At 32.8% G+C, this 21,068-nt stretch overlaps 1 protein-coding gene across 6 annotated transcripts in view; it reads left to right on the top strand.

Annotated features, from left to right (window-relative positions):
- Obsc (Obscurin) overlaps positions 1–21,068 on the top strand; it is a 120,588-nt gene that overhangs the window by 77,421 nt on the left and 22,099 nt on the right. For all 6 annotated transcript variants that reach the window (XM_088257995.1, XM_088257997.1, XM_088257993.1 and 3 more), the window contains 5 exons: positions 9,759–9,851; positions 18,089–18,391; positions 19,261–19,417; positions 19,500–20,234; positions 20,562–20,822. In XM_088257995.1, the coding sequence (XP_088114121.1) occupies positions 9,759–9,851; positions 18,089–18,391; positions 19,261–19,417; positions 19,500–20,234; positions 20,562–20,822 (1,549 nt within the window). The remainder of the gene's footprint in view (positions 1–9,758; positions 9,852–18,088; positions 18,392–19,260; positions 19,418–19,499; positions 20,235–20,561; positions 20,823–21,068) is intronic.

Genomic DNA, 21,068 nt, shown 5'->3' with positions numbered 1-21,068 from the left:
ACAATATTTTCAGGTTGTATATAATAGGAATCGAGTAATAATAGGAATCAAGTTGTGATAGAGTAGGGGTCAAACGTTAAGCCTCTGACTCCGTGACGCTAACTACGGAACCACAACTAGGCTCTGTACAATACTTGGAGGTTCATTTTATGTTCATTTAAGATATACATATTACAGATATTATGTTATATGGTATAGCAACATTGTTATTAGGGAATATGGAAGTCTCGGCTGTTGTCGGTCGATTTCAGTGATCATTTATACAATGTGTAACTGTAAATTTGAAACCATCTAATGACAGGTTGAAATTTCTTTAAATGTGATTTATTTTTTATTACTCGTTTTTAATATTTGACACGATTAATTTTGGATTTTTTTTATCAAATATTAATATGATGTTTTTTTCGTATCTGTAGGTAATGCAAAAAAATACGTTCGCACGATATTATAATGTAATATTATTAAAATGTTTATTAAAACATGTCCGCCTCCGTAGTGTAATGGTCAGCACGCTCGGCTACCGTTCTGGAGGTCCCGGGTTCGATTCCCAAGGGGGGTAAAATAAATATAAGTGATTTTTTCACTGTCATATTTATTCAATATTACCCTGGACTGGTACCTGAAGCGGAGGGCTGATCACCTTTCCTTCATGCGTAAACGATCAAGATAACACTACGTTTATATGACGCAGTGCCCTATGCACCATTGGGGTGCGGATAAGGGTTTCAATATATTAAAACATGCGTTATAGGGGGATAAATTATGTTTTAATGTAGATTCAGTGCTTGATTTCCCAAACCATCCTAACGTGGTTTTTATTACCTACCATAATATTATGTAATATTATTTAAAAAATGACAATTTACAGTTCAATACTGAGTGAATAATTTTTTTTTTAAATACAATTAAATAAATGATATATTAATTACGTAACTTTACACGTAGTACATTTTTTCTTAAGGAATAACCCACAAAACCTCTATCGAGGCTTGTCTGCAGGTAGGACAGTTAGCGAAAGGAGGGTGGATGTGAAAAATGCACTGCAAACACCTAGAACAATTGACAATAAATAATTCTTGAATTATTTTTGCAACTGGCGGGAATCGAACCGCAACGCCAGTTTCGCAGTCGAGCGTCTACCCGACTGTCCCACGGCGCCTGTCAAATGGTTTCATTTATATTTCTGTAATAAATTACTGAAGTAGTTTAATATGGTCACTAGACTATAGCGATTCAGCGAATCGAATTTTTATTAACTACCGCTGCTAAATATAAATATATTTCATCTTATGACTCTCTATGATAAAATACTCTCATTACTTATTTTCTTTGTAATAAAATATTTTTACATCAAATATGTAAGTCATCGAATCATATCAGTCTGTATAATTTTGATCAAATTTTATAGGATAAAACTGATGATCAGATTTTTTCATGACTGTCGAATTATCGTAATTTTACCATTTGGAACAGCTTTTTATCACTGTTATTATATTTTTAATATATTTTATAATTTTATTTTTATTACATACAAAAATATATCAATTTGATACTTTTTTGTGGGCGTAAGCGGTAAGCATTTAAAAAAACAGTTAATTATTGGAGAGTAGGTTCGAACCTAACTAACTAGTTATTTTTATTTTTAAGGTACTTTGACCTCGATAATATATTGCGAAGATATTATTGCTATTTTTTAAAACAGAGGTACTTTTTTGTCGTGAATTAAGTTAGTTATATTTTAAAGTTTTTGATATATCGAGATGCATATACGTTAAAAAAAATAGTAGGAAGATGTGTTAGGTTGTGGTATCTCGATTCGAGATTATTGGAAATAAAAAAAAATGTAAATAAGAAACAATAAATAATATTAAAAACCATTTTTTGATAACCTTACGACAATAAGTAAGATTAAAACGATTTTTCTTTAGAACTTCATGTTTTTGTAAATTAATTTGTGAGATTGTTCAATTTCCGTAAGTACGAGTATTTCTGTCATTTCTCTATGAACGTTTTAAAGAATGGTTTTCATTTTAATGTGAAATTGGCTCAAATATTCACCTGTACCGTAAACAAGGATGCTATTAGCTTTCTGAAATATGCCAGATATACTTCTCTAAGATATATAATAAGCGGTCTCTACAATTACGCTTTTTTCCAAAGCTATTTTTATGATTTCATCCCATAGTAACTGCCAACCAGCGATCTATGATACATAAGGCAGTGTATTATTTTGATATGGACTAAAAAAAATATTTTCATAGCTAAAATAGCATGATTGTTTGATTAAGAAGTGACATTAAGGATTGACTGTGAAGAGCTCACATAATAATTTAAAAATTAACATTTATTTTACATCTTTTTCGTCAGTTCTGTTATATGTTTATCGAAAATAATGTTTTAAGTGTAAATTGTAGATTATGGATTATTTATCGAATCGAGGAAGAATATCGACTTCAGCGTTATTTTTTCGTTCTGTAAATTTCAAGTAAAGAAAAATTCATATGAAAATGAAAATCCACAGAAAAGTAGAAGAAATTCATAGTATTAATTGATGAAAATAACTGGATGTATTCGAAAGTAACATACATTTATCCTATGTCCGGTAGCAAATATTTGAGTCCCGGATTTGAAAAAAAAATAAGTAAGCACCAAATAAATATGAAATAATATTAAAAATAATCATCCGTAGTACTTATTTATTATTAATTAATTAATCTGTAATTAATATTATAATAATAATCTCTGATGATTTAAAAAAAAATTTAACCTGTTATAGGCTTGTTAAGTGATCACTTTATACACGTGTAACATTCACCAGTCCGCCTCCGTAATGTAATGGTCAGCACGCTCGGCTACCGTTCTGGAGGTCCCGGGTTCGATTCCCAGGGGGGGTCAAATAAATATAAGTGATTTTTTCACTGTCATATTTATTCAATATTACCCTGGACTGGTACCTGAAGCGGAGGGCTGATCACCTTTCCTTCATGTGTAAACGATCAAGATAACACTGCGTTTATATGACGCAGTGCCCTATGCACCATTGAGGTACGGATAAGGGTTTTATTATTTATTAACATTCACCATTCTACCCTTGATTGACCACCAAGCTTTTTTTAAAACTCTTACATAGAGTATATTGTAAATATGACATAGCTTCATGTTTGAGATTTGTAAATACCCAGACTTCCACATTCTTTTGTATCTATGTTGAGATGTCAAAAAGTGAAAATGTCAAGATACCCAGATTTATGAAAAAAATATTTGGACATCCCCAAAAATTGTTTTTCACCAAAAGTAAAATTATCTTTTCATTTATTTTCACTTTGTGGTAAAATCTATCCATTTTCTTTTCAAGTTTTACTTGTTAAATAACACTATTTCTTAAAATCTTCACATACGGTGTTTAAAAATGATGCGGAAGGCATCGAAACATGTGTCACAATAGATTTTAAGAATTAGTGGTATTTACCAAGTAAAACTTAAATTAAAAACAATATTATCTTGTTAGATATTTAGAAGAAAGTTATGTGTTTAATCCGCACAGATATTGGATAACACTTTCTTTTCCTCGCACCGAGTAGCAACCTGTTTGCTCCGTTCCTCAGTCGGTTCGGGCAGTCAGCCAGCTCCGCTGAAATAGTTGGACATTTTTAGAGAGCCATCGCGAATATTATGACGGCATCATGGTAATCTAAATGCAAAGTCCCTAACTAACGGGCGATCTCCTCACCCCGCCTGCCCTCCGTGTTGTACTTTAATTAACCTTTGTGTCTTGTCACCTTAATTACTCCTTATAAATCTTTCTTCGTTTTCTTTTTGTTTCTAGCCGTCCTCGTTCTGTTCTCTCTTTCATTTGCCAAATATACTTACAATTTCTTTCAAATAACCAAAAACAGACTAGTAATACTATACTGGTCAAAATTTTAAGCTTGTTTAAAATTAGCGCTCAGATATTGCTTGTAGATATATGAGATATAAATGAAAAAAATAATAATCGAATTTGGAAATAAAAAAAACTCAAAAAAAATATGATTTGCCATAACAGATTTTTATTTTATTTTTCCAAACATAGATTTAGAAATTATTTCGTAAACACGATATATTGAAGAAATGGAAAGGATTTGAAATATATTCTTCATAGTATTTATTTTGATACTGAATAGAATGCCTATAAATAAAAAGTTTTAATATTTTTAAAGGTGTTTTAACCTGATACGAAACATGTATGTATTATTCTTCCCTTTTCATAAAAGAAAATAGAAATCTGAGCGTTTCAGGGCTTACGACCTGGTATTTGGCTGGCTTAAGAATGGGTGACCATTCCAGGATCCAATATAATAATAATATGAATAAAGTTAAAATTATTATATTTTTAGTATAGTAACTTGTTTATATTTTTATTTTTTGAGAATCATAAGTCTTTGACATCATTTGGATGATAAAAGTAACAAACACTATTAAATGACAGAATTTTATAAGAACAGATAAAAAATCTTTAAACAGGGGTTGATAATTTTACACTGTTCAAGCGCCACAAGATTTGATATGATATACTACATGTAATATAAAATAAGCAACTTATTGTATAAAAAAACCTGTTTTTCACGATTTTTCTTCTGGCACTTTGTGTTAAAATTTCAAACAAAAAATTTAAAATGAGGATCATAAAAATAAAAACATAGTTGGAATTCGTTCAATATTTCAAAACAGTTTAAAAATAAACATAGAAATTGGGGGTTTTAAAATTCGTGTCGCCTAACAAACAGAATTCTTGGTCTTGCAGTTCACAACTCGTAAATTAAAATGTATGAAAAACAATATGTTTCGCATGTTATTGAAAAAAAAGGCATTCATCTGTTTGATTTTTTTTAATTTGAGCTACATACGTTCGTGAATACTTTATTATCCTCAGGCCATTACACGCGAAATGTAAGTCTAATGATGAAATAAACATGTTATTTACGTGATGTAAGTCTTATTTTGAGAAACACGTCGTTCATTCTACGTCGTTATTTATTTTATTCTTAAAGCTTTCTATTTCTATCTTATTATTTCTATCAACTATTTCGTCACATACAAAAAAGTATTGTAAGTAAAATGGTATTAGCAAAAATAATTTTTAGTGAAAAATCAAAGAATTGTGATAAAATACAATGTACGTATCTCCATATTATTATGCCTTGTTTGATTTAACATTTAAAGCTAAACTTCAAAAAGTAAGGAATACCAAAATCCACTTTATTTTTTGATTAATTATACAATTTGTATAACAGCAGTTTGTATAATTAACTGTACAACTTGTATAATTAATTAATTAATCTAGTAATTAAATAAAACGAACATTTTTACTTTCGCATTATTTTTTAAAGCACTAATTTACTTCAAAATTACTCAAGGAATATCACGTTCAAGCTAACCCACGACGCACGACAAAGTTAACGGAAAATCTTCGGACACTCTAATTAAATATTTAAATTATATAAAGATAATAAAACATACTAAACAATAAAATAAACTCACTGAAAATAAAAACAAAAAAGGTTTAAATTTTCACTATCCATTATACAACCCTTGAAATTTACATTCACGTATATAAACTTAATTATTTACAAAGTTGTTAATATGTACATATGTATATCTAATTATTTAACATTTTGACGAATCAAGCTGGATACTCCACAATTTTTTATGATATATTGGACCATAATTCACTCACTCCTTTCAAAAACGTCATAAATCAAAAAACTTGATTTTTCAGTAGAACGTTTTTAAAGTTTAGCAATATAATACAATGTATTAAAAATGAATATCAAGCCACTTATTGAACTTTTTACTGTGCAACAGATCTTTTTACGTAAAACCTGAATGTGTTTTCTCCATTTGAAAAATATTTAGTATATTTCAAAAATGCTTAAACAATACCTTTTCTTCAAAAATGCAAAAACAACACTTTTTGCCCTATAGCGGGTAAATATTAAGTTAAAAATATGCCGCTTTTGCTGGGATATAGTACATTTTCTGGGCATTCCGAAAACATGCACAACTGGAAATTGACGATTTTTGATTTATGACGTTCTTGAAAGGAGTGAGCGAATTGTAATAACATGATCTCATTATTATGATCACAATACAGTATTATAATAATTTTGGTCGATTTAATAACGAGAAGAACAGCTTTAATAGCAGTATAAAACAAAGCTTGGCAAATTAATACCGGCTACCAAAAATTGAAATGTCCGAGAAGCTGTGAGTTTTATAGCAGATTTGGCATATTATCAGTTGTAAATTGGCAGTTATTTACGTTGTGTTTACGACTATTTCCAGAATCTCCATCCGACATTGGTGATATTTGTGTACGCATTCATAATGCATAAACCTATCTCTCGCAAAATCTGTCAATGTCGTAATGGCGGCGTGTCGGTGGAGACCGGAGCTTCATTCGCGGGAATCGGGAAAACACATTCCGGTTCTTCTCTATTTATAAACATCGGATGTTGGAAAACACAAACTTATTGGCTTTGTTTAAAATCATACAGAAAAGTTACTGAATATTTATTTTTTCAATATAAACAATTACCAAACCCTTCTATTGTCAATGAAGCGCCCTTAAGGTAGTATTTTACGAAAATGGCGCTATGTACATATATTATCCAAATTTATTACTTTTATTATTGTTTTTACTATCGTATCTTATTAGTAATAAAATGAAATATTGTTTGATTATGTTAGTAACGTGACAAATGTTATACAAACGATTTACATAGTAATATGAAGTTGAATTTTCTCAAACAATGAGTAATAAACCGTTTAAATCAAATTGTCTTAAAGCAAAACGTCTTAAATAAATATACGGCTTTGTCAATAAAAACGAAATCATCTACTGATGTTGATTCAATAGTTGAGTCTATTAATTGAAATTTTATATTATACTTACGATTTCTCTTTTTTTTATTTTTCTATTCACGTAAAAATATTAATCCCAGTGATAGAAAATGGCGTTGAAATTTGACCAAAAGTACGTAAAAAATATTTTTTCGACTGTCTGTCTCCATTTTCTAGCAGTTCAGCTCCTCTGGATAGTGTAGGTCATTCTGCCCACGCAACCTTCCTACTGCCAGATACATTAAACATCCCGAAAGATGAGCGATATATACTATGTAATATTACTTGTCCAAGGGCACCAACTTATGCAACTTGCTGCTTCTTTAATATCTGGATATATGCATTTAAATATATCAAATAGACATCATTCTGGTTTGCCTAACTTCTGGGTCAGGGATTAATATTACAAGACTACGAAAAAAAACAACAAAAGCTAAAATTGAACTTTTATTTTGGTATTCGTGTCAGTGACACTTTTCGGAGGTAGAATTACAAAAGCTGAGAAAGAATGCGGAACATTTTCCAACTTATTCTTGTAGGTAAGTTTTCCCACAAAAATATCAAACGTATTTGCGTCAGTGAAAACGGTATTTTTTTAACATAAATAAAAAAAAATGTTTTTATGGTAGGTATATACAAATATTTCAACAATTACATACGTATATACAAATATTCAAACAACAAAGGTTTTGAAAATAACAATAAAAATTTGGCACAATGAGGAGGCAAACATAAAATTTGTGACCCTTATCACGGAAACACAAACAAACCTTTTTATATTATTTTTTGACATCTCATCAAAGATGAAGAAGAATATAAAAGTCTGGGCATTTACGGGGCTGACGACCGTCATAGGCTGGTTTAATTGATCACTTTACACGTGCAACATTCACCAATTCTACCCATTATTGACAACCACACTACTCAAATTCTTGGAAGTTCTATATATACCATATATGAACCAATTTTAAAACATTGTTCTTGAACCACTAGAACTTCACTAAAAACATCTATTGGTGAGATGAAAAGAAGCTTTTAATTGAGCAGAAACTCTTTTATTAGTATGTGAGGTCCAAATCCTGGATTATAATCACACACATGAGAAACACCAGAAAATATCATTTTCATTTTTATCATTTAAGCTTATAATTTGACCAGATAATTTATTTACAACATTTTAAGTGTGTCCAAATTCTTGTTAACAAATCTGGATTATCTCCAATTATAGGAGTATTTTTCATATTATTTTGTAAACCTTTTTTATCTTATTCGACTCAGTTGACACTTCATTGGATTAATGCTAATCCATATGGTTAGTTGTATGAAACATTTGTTGTGAGAATTATGCATTTTTGGCGTTGATCAAATTATTAATAAGTCTCGTAACTTCTTGTGTGTTAACAAAATCATCTAATTTACAGTGAGACTTTCATGTCTAGTGCAAAGGTTTAATTTTAATGCCAAATCACTGGTAAAGGAATGGTGAATTAAGCTCATTATAAACTGTAAAAGAATATCCAAATATTTTTTTCGTCAAATCAAGATTATCGTGTATACCAATCGTATTTCGTTTATTCTTCGCGATATTTTCGATTGTTGCTTTTAGTTCAACGACACAATAATTGTGTTTATATAGGTCAGATAAAAGGTGCAATTAATTGAATTCTGGAGGCGTGTGCTGCTGAAAAAATGCGTTTCGCCAAACGATTGAGAAATACAATGATAAGGTTACGCAATTATTAAAGAATTTAAGCTACGTTTAAACGTGTTATCATTTTTGGCCATTTTTATTAAATTCAATTCCAATTATATATGATATATTCTATCAAGTGGATTTTTTGTCATTAAAAATAACATATTTCAGATTTCATTTTAACAGGTACCAATGTTAAATTGTTACTGTTTATCAAAGAATTGTTTTTCATTTTCTTCGGATAAGATTTTCTAGAACTTATTCCGAAATAAATAGATTTGCGTTCGTGGATGTAAAATTTTTAGAGCAATGTTTGTGGGTCCGTGTCCGTAGCGCCTATTGATGTGAGATTCGAGTCCTACGTGACGTCACATCAAGTTATGTAGGTCCCGGTCTAGTAATCGGCGATGGCCAATTGACCGCGCAAGGTTAGTAATTCTCGAGCTTTCCACATTTCGGGGCTTTTCGCGCCTCGACGGCGAGTTCCCGCCGAAAAGTCATCACGCCTGGCGACCGTGGGGATATGGCGGGCGCCTCCCTCGGCTAAGATTAGCTCTAGCGGCAGTTAGTACCGCGCGAGCAGTGTCCAGCGCCGCCGTGTCCGCGCATCGTCCCGCCGCGGAAACCCGAGCCGATCCTGCAGCAGTGTTGTGCCGCCATCTTTACTGCCCGAGCGGGGTCATCTCGTCGGGTTGGTCCACGACCCTGATTAGATAAACATTGTTTACCGTCAGGTAGGTGATCCGGGAGTGCCCTCTCGGGGGAGGCTTCCCACGCGCGCCCCGCCCCTCGCCCCCCGGCCCCCCGGCCCCCCGCGCCCGCCACCTGATGCTGCGAATCCGAAACTGACGATTGTAAAAATAAACGCGCAATGTTCCCGAAATATTTCCCAAGTCTTTGAAACCGTGACATAATATCGGTTTTACTTTCAAATTAGTTTCGGTGTCGTTTTGCTAATTTCGGCGCAGATCGGGTAAAAATATTCAAACAAAACAACCTGTTGAATACCGGATTCAACTTTGAATATATATGTTTTTAATTCTCTTTTAGCTTTAGATTTTTTTTCAGCTATAAATTTTAATTTTAGTATAAGTTTCTCCCCCTAAGTGGTTAATCGGCAGTGTTATTTTTTGACGAAAAGTGACTCTGGAATACATATTGATGTGCTGTGTTTTGTGATTAGGAGCTGTCAAGTCAATTGGGTGACGACAAGAGTATCTCCGAGCATCTAAAACTCCCCATTCAGCGCATCAACGACTACCAGCTTTTGCTCAAGGTAAGAACATATATTATTCTTCTTCTTCTTAGCCCCTATTATCCGCACCCAATGGCCTATAGAGCATCGTGTTATCTTGATCCTTACACGAAGGCAAGGTGATTAATCCTAAATACTGTGATCAATCCAGCGATTCAGTGTAATATTAAGTGAATACTAGAGTGAAAAATCACTCATATTTATTTGATTACCCCTTGGAATCAAACCCGAGGTCTTTAAAACGGTAGATGAACACTTTTACCATCAAACTACGGAGGAGATCAAGAACGTTTATTATCTTATTTTATATTTTATTTTACCCATTAAATAAGCACTAAATTGTGCAATATTGTATTTAAAACTGGAAAATGTGCAAAATATTATTCACTTTGCAAATCCTGAAATTCCTCTTTATCTCGGAGCACTGTCTACGTTAGGAAAACAATGTAATTTAGTTTTCTATTATTTTCACACTCCATACTCCTTTATGTTTAAGCCAACAATCCCTAATGATAAGATATATTAAGAACGCTAAACGTACATGTATTTCCTACTGCATTATATACATACACACGTTTGTTTATTGAATTAGACATCTTGTATTATCCAAAAGAAAAAGTACTATACTGTTGTATTTTAACAATCCGTTTTTAATCATTCATTTGTTTTATTAACGCAAATGCCAGCCAATTTAAAGATGTCTTAACTTGATATGAAACGTTTTTCTCTTTTTTGTGAAAGAAGATGGAAGTCTTAGCATCTTAGGACCTGGCATTTGGCTGGCTTAAGCGATCACGTATGCACATGTGTAACGTTCTCCATTCTGGCCATTATTGAACATCCATGTTGCACTCATTCTTGAAATCTGTATGTACGCAATGGCCTTAGATTTTTCCGCATACCGGTAAGGTTTTCGATACATTTGTGAAGAATGACCGATTGTTGTGATTACAACAGATAACAGTCGCATTAGGTAGGGTTCGGGATTAATGTCACAGACACGCTAGGTTGAACCCCAGTCTGCTGCAACGTGATTCCCATCTTTAAATACAAGATGTTTCTTTTGAAGCTTATATTAAAATTAATTTTATGCCCTTCTGTGTAAATCAATTTGTATGCAGTTTCATATTCACTAAAAGCTCTTGCTATGCAGATTGCCTGACGTCAGGCGAAGTAAAAATGTATTTACATTTTTATGTGTATAGTTATTTACTAGATATTTTATTGTTTACTCAGACTTTTAGCGACAATAAATTGTTTAAAAATGTTACATATTAAAAAATGCAAATGTGTAATTGCATAAACAAAAAATGCTCAAATACCGTTTTAAATTCACAAGATTTCAAATAAAATTACTGAATAATTTATTGTAATACGAATAAAGTATGTGTAATAAAGAATCATTTTTAATTCAATTACTTTTGGTAAAGTAATGAATTAGTATATTAGATCACATTCGAAAATTTAATCGGTATTTACATGAAGAAAATCTCTTCATCGATTTTTTGTAATAGTGTTTTTTTATTATTACTGCATCGATAATTTTTTTATTATTACTGCATCGATTATTTTTGAAATAGTATTTTTTTTTATTATTACTGCATCGATTATTTTTGTAATCTATTTGATTTTAAGCAAAAAATGTTAAGTGTTATAAAAAGTGTATATACGCGTTAGTTATTAAATATACTCACCAGAAATTTAAAAACACATATTCCGCAATTTTATGCTTAAAAACGTGATTTTCTATATTTCTGGTCACAACTGACAATGGCAAATTTTTAAATTTTGGTAAGCTGTCACCTCACTTACCCTTGAAGAATGTACAAAGAATATATTTTTTAATTTTAAATATTATGGCTAAAAGCCATAATAAATAGTACCCGAGATGAATGAAGGTACAAGCCTGTTGTATGTTACCTGTCAGAAAGTATATAAGTATTTATGACGACTTAGTTCGCTCCCACTTGCACTCTCCTTTCCCAACAAATTACAGTTTGGCACTTTGCCAATGTTTGAAACGAATAATTTACGATAACTGTCACTCGACGCCATTTTCTCCAATTTACAACAGTAGACACATTATTGTTTTGCATATGCAACATACCTACGGATATTACCATTTGTTATTAAGTAGAATGGCTTTATGTCCAGAGTCTAGACACTTATTTCGAGATTTGTAAACCCCCGATCATCCGTGGGTTATGAATACGGTTGACAAATAGTTAAGTCTCCTTTTAGCGTAAAAATAAAAGTGTTTTAATATGTGTAGTTTTTTTGTTCGGAAAATCAAGTCTAAGGAATTAGAATCTACGACCAAGAAATATAGGATAAAAATAAATTTATGTAAAAAATCGTGTACCTACCGTTAAATGATTTTTTTAAATAATTAACAGGCGGTATTTTGAAGTAATTCGTTATTTGAAAATGCATAATTTCCCTTTAAAACCGGACCATGTTTTTTTTGTTATTAGTATTCTTTCCCAAATTATTTTAAACATTTACATTTATTTGCCCGGGGTTTATTGATATGGCAATAGTTCGAACAGATAACCCGTTTTTAAACACTCTTTTCACCATAATTTTACATAAAAATATTGTTAAGAAGGGTTCAAACCCATTTTATAAAAAATAAGAAAAGAGTGAATAAGTGAATGAGTGAGTGTCGTTAAATATGTTTTTCATCGATTAATAAATTATTTTTAATGCAATCAGAGTGACTTAAAGCGACCAGTTCCGATAAACCTGAAGATATGCACACAAGAGAATGAACATGTCTAAATCTATTTTTGATGTTTTCCAGAAATTCTATGAAATTCATTCATTTAGCTTTTCATTAAATTTATAATCTTACTGAGTAAACAACGGTTCTGGCGTTGATTTCGTTTTGATAGAGAATAAAAATTTCTTCTGACAAATTATGAAGAATCAAAATGAAAAAACAAATTGTTGGACATAATTTTATTAATATTTTTTTTTAAATCCTTATCCTTGTTGACAAACTTATTGCCTTTGGAAAATCTTTTTGACTTACCACGTATTTTGAGAAAAATTTTTTTTTTTTAAATCCATCCAGTATATGAACTACGAAACTCTTCAGAGACATGCGTAGTGCAAATATAGTATTAGATAAATTTAAAACCAAACTTATCATACGAATTATCTGACGTCTCACGCTATGTTAAGCTTACAACAACTGCGTACTTGCTCTCAACTAGTGTTTAAATTTGACGGCTGTGCTTTGCTGTCGCGGGTCCGATGGCATGCAATGCTAGTCCAGCAACAGTTAAAAACTGCGAGAGTGAGTGTTTAGAAAAATATTATGAAAGCATTTTTTCGCAAAATCATTTTCATAATTATACCTCTTTAATTTGATCGCTGATGTATATTCCACAGCTTAATAAAAGCGCTCTTGAGGTAGTATTTAACGAAAATGGCGCTGTAAAATTATTTATAGTTCATTAATCACGGTACACTAACATATTTCAAATAATCCCACGTGAAAATGATATCATTAAAATTATTTTACGATGCGAGGTATTTTTATTTTTAGCTCAGTATGATAATTAGCGGCTTTGAGCACTGCTCAAAACTTAGGCACCCAGTATTATTATATTAATTTATTATTACATTACCATTACGATGCAAAAATTGTCTTTAACTTTGAACTTACACCTGATGGTGCATATGGCACTGCATCATATAAACGCAGTGTTATCTAAATCATTAACGCATGAAGGAAAGGTGATCATCAGCCCTCCGCTTCAGGTACTAGTCCGGAGTAATATTGAATAAATATTAGAGTGAAAAAAATGACTTATTTTATTTATTTGACTTCCCTGGGAAGCTAACCCGGAACCTCCAGTACGGCAGCTGAGCGTGCTGACCATTACACTATGGAGGAGGACAAAAACATTATGTAATTCAGGTTTTACAAAATAGGTACTGAAAAAAGTATACAATTTCGAATTGTTGAAATAAGTAATAAAAATAAAGTTTACATGAATTACACCTATTCTTAAAGTCATATCATCAATATATTATTCCATTTTTACTCCCACCACGTCTCAATGCGAGTAGTTTTTTGGAAATTTTAGAATGAGTAAAAAGGTAGCAAGACTTATAGCGTACATCCCCGTCTGTGCAGGCTGAGGATCGGACACACTGTACTTGCATCCCACCTCAAAAAGATTAACATACTAACTTGTTCGTTGTGCGCGTGTGGAGAGGAGGATGAGACTGCTGACCACATATTTTTTAACTGCCCCTTACTCCCTAACCTCGAGTTCATTCAGGACATTTGGTCGGAGGGTTTGTCCTTCCCGCTGAATGTCCAACACCTTTTGTCAATCAACTCCAAAAATGTTAATGGTGCGATCGTTAAACATTTAAAAAAGCATGGCAAAAGCGTGTGACCCCAAAAAAAAACAATAAAAAAATAAAAAATTGTTTAAGTAAAATCACTAGTATGGCAGGTATCACCCAAAATTGGGTGCTTTGCCAGTAAATTTAAAAAAAAATAGCGTGCATCACTGATGAAAAAACTTTTTGCGTAGTCGGTATATTTCTGCGGATCTACATATTTGTATAGGCTTGCATAAAATTAATCACCCTTTAGGTAGGTGTTATAATTTTTGCAAATGGCGTCGTACGTCAATCATATTTGACATTTAGCTCACTCCTTTCAACAATGTCATGTATCAAAAATCGTAAATTTTCAGTTGTGCATGTTTTCGGAATGCGCAGAAAATGTACTATATCCCAGCAAAAGCGGAATATTTTTAACTTAATATTTACCCGCTACAGGGCAGAAAGTGTTGTTTTTGCTTTTTGAAGAAAATGTGTTGTTTAATTATTTTATTAAATATATTAAATATTTTTCAAATGGATAAAAAACATTCAGGGTTTACCTAAAAATATATGTTGCACAGTAAAAAGTTCAATCAGTGGCTTGATATTTATTTTTAATACATTGTATTATATTTTTAAACTTTAAAAACGATCTCCTGAAAAATCAAGTTTTTTGATATATGACGTTGTTGAAAGGAGTGAGCGATTTGTGAGCTAGACAGCCACAATATACCTACCAACAAACTGATAAAACGGGCACAAAGTAATATCAACACTGGCGGTAGCCACTTAACGGGTATTAAATTTTTCACATAAAAAAAAATAAAGAATTTCCATTGGATGATTAATTTTGCACCAACTTTTGCACAACTAGATTTTTTTATATACTTCAGCTGTCTAGTTTACACATTATAAATATGATTGATGTACGACACTATTTGCAAAACTTATAACATGTTCTCATAGGGTGAGTAATTTTGCGCCACCCATATAACAATAAATGTTTCAATATATTACAAATTATTGAAAAACAAAATAATAAAATAAATTGATTGAGTTCTTGTTAGTTCCAACAATTCCATTGATTTATTAGTTGGGAGTCGATACTTTGATGCATCAAAATACTTCACAGTCTGTTAAACTCGGTGATTGAGAGAAGTTGCCAAGTTTTGTTCTTGAGTAATTGTTTTGTTCTGTAGCAATCCTTAAAGTTAACTAATTATAACAAATTGTTTTATTTATACAGATAAAATGATCATGGAATGTAATAACTAGTATAATACGAGTTATAATATCATTCAAATAAATATATTAATCAGATCATCCGCAAAACTGATTCTGAATTAAAGCCTATTCGATTAACATTCAAAATAACTTTTAATCAGCTTCTAATTACCTAGTATTTTTTTAACTGATTTTAGATATCAACTAAATCATTCAATTCATCCTTTTGCGGCACATCTGTTTGAGTGCTCTCATTTCGGCTTTATTCGATTTTATACACATTACTGTTATTTTTAGATCAAGTGCACAAAATATTAATTATATATTTGTCCACCTCTATAGTGAAGTGTTTACCACGTTAGGCTACAATGCGTGAGGTTTCGGGTTCGATTCTATTAGTCTTAATTTCATTTTAAAATTACGTCAATTTATTGCAGTTTCCTATGCACCATTGGTTGCGGATAAGGGTCAGTAGTATACTTCTATTTGACAAAAATAAAAACAAAAAAATAGCAAATATAAATATTTATTAATTTTCTTTTCCGGATCATTAATTTCCTGACAACACTGATCTACAACTGATTTCAAAATGCCAAGATCGTTAGAAATACTTAAAATATATCTAAAGTTAAAGTTGTCAACACTAATAATAAGTTAGGATAGTAAATAATCAGGTTAGGAACTTGTATACATCCAAATAAAAGGGTCTCTGCTAAATAAAAGCTTTTCCAATCCAACCATAGATGGTTCCAGTGAATTGACATGTATAGTGTCACGAGATTAATGAAATATGTAGTTCGAGTTCCAAAAATTTGATTAATGTGGCTGTCAATGGTCATGGGTAGAATGGTGAATGTTGCACGTGTGTAAAGTGATCACTTAACCAGTCTATGATAGACAGGTCAGAAGCACTGTAAATACCCAGACTTCCATATTCTTCTTTATTTATGTTAAAGTTTCTAAAATGTTATCTACACTACATTGTTAAAACTTTATCTTTGCACCGTAATTCCAGCCTTAACCACTTCGGGTTATTTTCAGGCATATTTTTTATAAACAAGCAAAAAAACACAACTTTTGTTGTCACAAAAAATTGTCAGGTATGAAACCTGACAAAACATTGTAAGTGTATCCGTTACGCATTAAATATTTTTGGAACATATATCTTTTATGGTCTTTTATGGCGCGTAAGTCATACGGGTTAGCGCGGAATGGTGAAGAAAAACCGTGCGTATCACATACGTTCATATGTGTAGGACAGTTAAAGCATGTGACTATATACGTGTATGACTACCGTGAGAATGGTTTCGATTTTAAATTGGATCAAAGGAAATGTAAATAAATTAGAATTTCTAAAAATAATGAGAATAATGCTTAAGAAAAATAAATGTAAGAACGTAGAAAAATAAGTTGAATAACTCAACTAGTTACCTATAAAAAGAAACTAATATATAATATTCTTATTTTTATATTTTTATAATTTTTTAATGATAAAATGCCTAAATGTTTAAAGAATATAGTAATATTAAATAAAAATATTCCTAAATATGTTACAAATAAGTATAGAACATGACTACCATTAAAAAAAAACAGAATCACAAAATTGTATTATCTGTAAGGGTTTAAAAATGTATGATGAGATGCCTGAATGTATGAAGAATGAAAAGAATCTGTAAGAATTTAGAAGGAAATGTTTTTATGTGTTTGAAATGTGGTGCTGGAGGAGGATGCTGCGCATTCCTTGGACTGCAAGACGCACAAACGTCTCCATTCTCCGCGAACTGTCAGTGACAGAAAGACTCTCCACGACTTGCAGGAAAAGGATTCTATCCTACTTTGGGCATATCGCCAGAAAGAACGAGAAGAGTCTTGAAAAACTGGTAGTAACAGGTACAGTTGAAGGCAAGCGGGCAAGAGGACGGTCTCCAACAAGATGGACAGACCAAATAAAGGAATTAACCGGATCCTCGCTAAACGCTGCCATCAAGTTGGCCCAGGACCGGGAAGAATGGAGAGGACTTGTGCACCAAGTGCCTGACATTCCATAAGACCACGACGCTCAGCATTGAGCAAGAAGATGAAGAAGAAGAAGTTTTGTGCACTGTAAGAAGATGTAAATATTTAAGATGTAAATTAAGTGTGGAGCGAATGGATAACGAGAGAATGACTAAGAAAATATATGTGTCGAATGTGAGCCGAAAAAGACTAGGCAGGATCAGATCTATCAGAACCTAAAATCTGGCAGTGTCAAAAGTCTGCATAATAGGAGGGCATGTATGACTAGATGTATGGTTGCGAAAGAAACGAGGAGTGTATGTCAGGATAGAAGAGTGTGGCGTTCCATCCTCTCTGCCAACCCCTACGGCAAACAGCGTGTTGGTTGTGGTAGTAGTAGTTACAGTTTGTATTAAATGTAGTTTTGTGATGCACTCGCTCACAAACAAAGTCACATCCTTGGAGGACCTCTACTGGACTCCGAGAAGGTGAAGCTCCTACCACCAAGACAGGTCGTGAGTTACATGACTCATGTAGGTCTTGGCAGTGAGCTGTAATACAAAGGGAGGTCACAATAGACCTAATATGGTCGCAGTGACATAAGGGATGCAAGATCCCTTGACCCCAAAAAAAAAAAAAAAAGTAGTAAAAGTTAACTGAAGAAATAATATATATTCTTTTAATTGTAGGAGCTGGTAAAGTATTCGACTCGACTAGGCGAGGACTGCACCGACCTCCAGAAGGCCCTAGAGCTTATGCTAGGAGTCCCTCACAGGGCGACCGATAACAAGTTCACCTCGAGCATCGAAGGCTACCACGGCAACATCTACAAGCTCGGGCGTCTGCTCACGCACGACTGGTTCACGGTCACAGACGCCGAGGGCAAGGCCAAGGAGCGCTACCTCTTCCTCTTCAAGGCGCGCATCCTCATCTGCAAGGTCCGCCGCATCTCCGACGACAGGTCGGTCTTCATCCTCAAGGACATCTTGAAGGTCAGTCTGCCGATGCACCAAATCCAAATAATTTGATTTTTTTTATTTTCATGAAAAGAAAAGAAATATGTATAGTAAACATTGACATAGCGCTCACTCCTTTCAAGAACGTCAAAAATCAAAAATTGTAAATTTTCAGTTGTGCCCAGAAAATGTTCTATATCCCAGCAAAAAAGCCATATTTTTAACTTAATATTTACCCGCTACAGGGCAGAAAGTGTTGTTTTTGCATTTTCAAGAAAATGTATTATTTAATAATTTTTTTCAATAGACTAAATATTTTTCAAATGGAGAAAAAACCTTCAGGTTATACCTAAAAAGATCTGTTGCACAGTAAAGAGTTCAATGAGTGGCTTGATATTTATTTTTAATACATTGTATTATATTTTTAAACTTTAAAAATGTTCCCCGGAAAAATCAAGTTTTTTTATTTATGACGTTCTTGAAAGGAGTGAGCGATAGGTACCTTGGGGAATTTTATAAAGGGTTAATGTTTTAAGTTGCATTTTTACATTTTAACTAGCGGAAATGACTAAAATAAGTCATTTAAAATCAAATACAATTTTAAAACATTTACATCCCTATAACGCGGTACCTATCTCAGCGTTATAAGGGTTTACTGAATAATATATTTCAAACATATCATAAAGAGACAGAATAAGCGGTATGGGGTATTTGATACATTCTGGTAGAAATTTTAAGAAATTGGAAGTTTTAAAAACAAATATGACTATTAGGAAATTCTATACAATTTGACATCAATGTAATTTGTTCATAAACAATAATTATCACAGAATTTATTTTTGTGTAATTGGGTACTATGTTTTTCTATCAGCTCTTTTCTCAAATGACTTGGTTGTAATTTGCAGTTACCCGAGATAGAAGTAAAGGATCACATTGCTGATTTGTTCAAGTTTGAACTGCATAGTCCATCAGGTGCACCATATCCCATCATATTAACAGCCCACAAGGAATTAGTCAAACCGGCTTGGCTTAAAGAAATAAGGCAGTACTCGAGTGACGTTGGTAAGATTGTGTAATTAATAATTCCAGATTCAATATATATTATAACAAAATAAGTGACAATTTAAAAATGTCTGATTTGCAGTTGCGTTAGCTGAACACGCAGCGGACGATCTAAGAGTAGATCCGGGAGCGTCATTCTCACCGCAAGGACCTTCTCCAGAACCACCAAAGACCGCTGAAGAAATCAAACAAATTTCAAATCAAGTTCGAAAAACATCAGCTTCAGTAGAAGTTCAGAAACAAGTGGTAACAACTAACACAAAACAATCAATTTCTGTGGAAGAAAAAACTTCAGTCGTAAGTGGTAAAACAACACAAGAAGTATCAAAAACAGTTCAAGAAACTTCAAAACAAGTTCAAGAAGCATCTAAATCCATTCAAGAAGCACCCAAACCAGTTCAGGAAGCACCTAAACCAGTTCAGGAAGCACCTAAACCAGTTCAGGAAGCGCCTAAGCCAGTTCAGGAAGCCCCTAAACCAGTTCAGGAAGCACCTAAACCAGTTCAGGAAGCACCTAAACCAGTTCAGGAAGCACCAAAACCGGTTCCAGAAGTATCTAGACCAGTTCAGGAAGCACCTAAACCAGTTCAGGAAGCACCGAAACCAGTTCAAGAGGCAACTAAACCAGTTGAAGAAGTTTCTAAATTAGGAGAAATAAAAACATCAGCGGTACTAGAAGCATCCACTACTTCTATAAGTAAAGAAGAAAGTCTTAAAACTGTTGAGCAAACTGGAAAATCTATTATCAGCAGTGTAGAAGCAGAAGAAACAGATATGTCTCGACGATATAATAGTTCGTCATCTCGGCGAGTAGAAGGTAGCCCAAAGTTTTCTTATATTACACTAATTAATAAGTACTTTCTTATTGTCTTGTCTAGGATTATGTCTATTTAATTACCATCTAATTTATTTTCCTCATAAACACACTACAAAATAAAATTACCATCATATTTAGACTTGATTTTTCTCAAACTCACACACACTACATCATTTATAGTGGCAATACATTGGCTGCAATACTTAATCCGTAGTTCATCGGTCTCATCACACATCTAATCATATCACATGTAGCAATTGTAACATCTGTAATGACGCAATTAATTTCATTTATTACTTCTTTAGCATTTGCTTATTTACTATTTAGAATACTCGGCTGTATCAAGTAGCCAATTGTCATCCAGCGCAACTTACGAATCATCGAGTTATGGAGCAAGTTCAGCCAGTTTTAACTCTCAGATAGCCGGTTCTATCACCTCCTCGAGTATGCTCCAGAAAGAAGCACTAACCAATGGAGTGTCAAGTTCCTCCACACTCATTCAGGGTAGCAGTCGTCGCATTGCTCTAACATCGGGCGCCGGCGGGAAACCGGTGTTTGTGAAAACTATCGAAGGATGCAGTGTAGAACGTGAGTACTTCCCACTAATCCAATGCCTTTTCTGGAGTTTATTGAGTTCACTTTTGACTTCGTGTATTTATTTTTTAATTCATACATTATCCATTCCATCAGTATTTTATTATTCAAATCCAACGGATAATACAATACCAACATACAATATGTATATATTAGTTATATAGAGATCTCTCTCGCAACACAATAGGTTGCGTACGGATACTATCCTTCCAATCCATATCCATTTTTTGCTTTGTATAT

Source organism: Brachycentrus maculatus, unplaced genomic scaffold, assembly GCF_059751285.1.
Source record: "Brachycentrus maculatus isolate JH-2025_06_01 unplaced genomic scaffold, ASM5975128v1 h1tg000089l, whole genome shotgun sequence".
NCBI classification, from domain to species: domain Eukaryota; kingdom Metazoa; phylum Arthropoda; class Insecta; order Trichoptera; family Brachycentridae; genus Brachycentrus; species Brachycentrus maculatus.
Note: the sequence above shows the minus strand (reverse complement) of the source record. Positions and strands in the feature narration are given on the sequence as shown.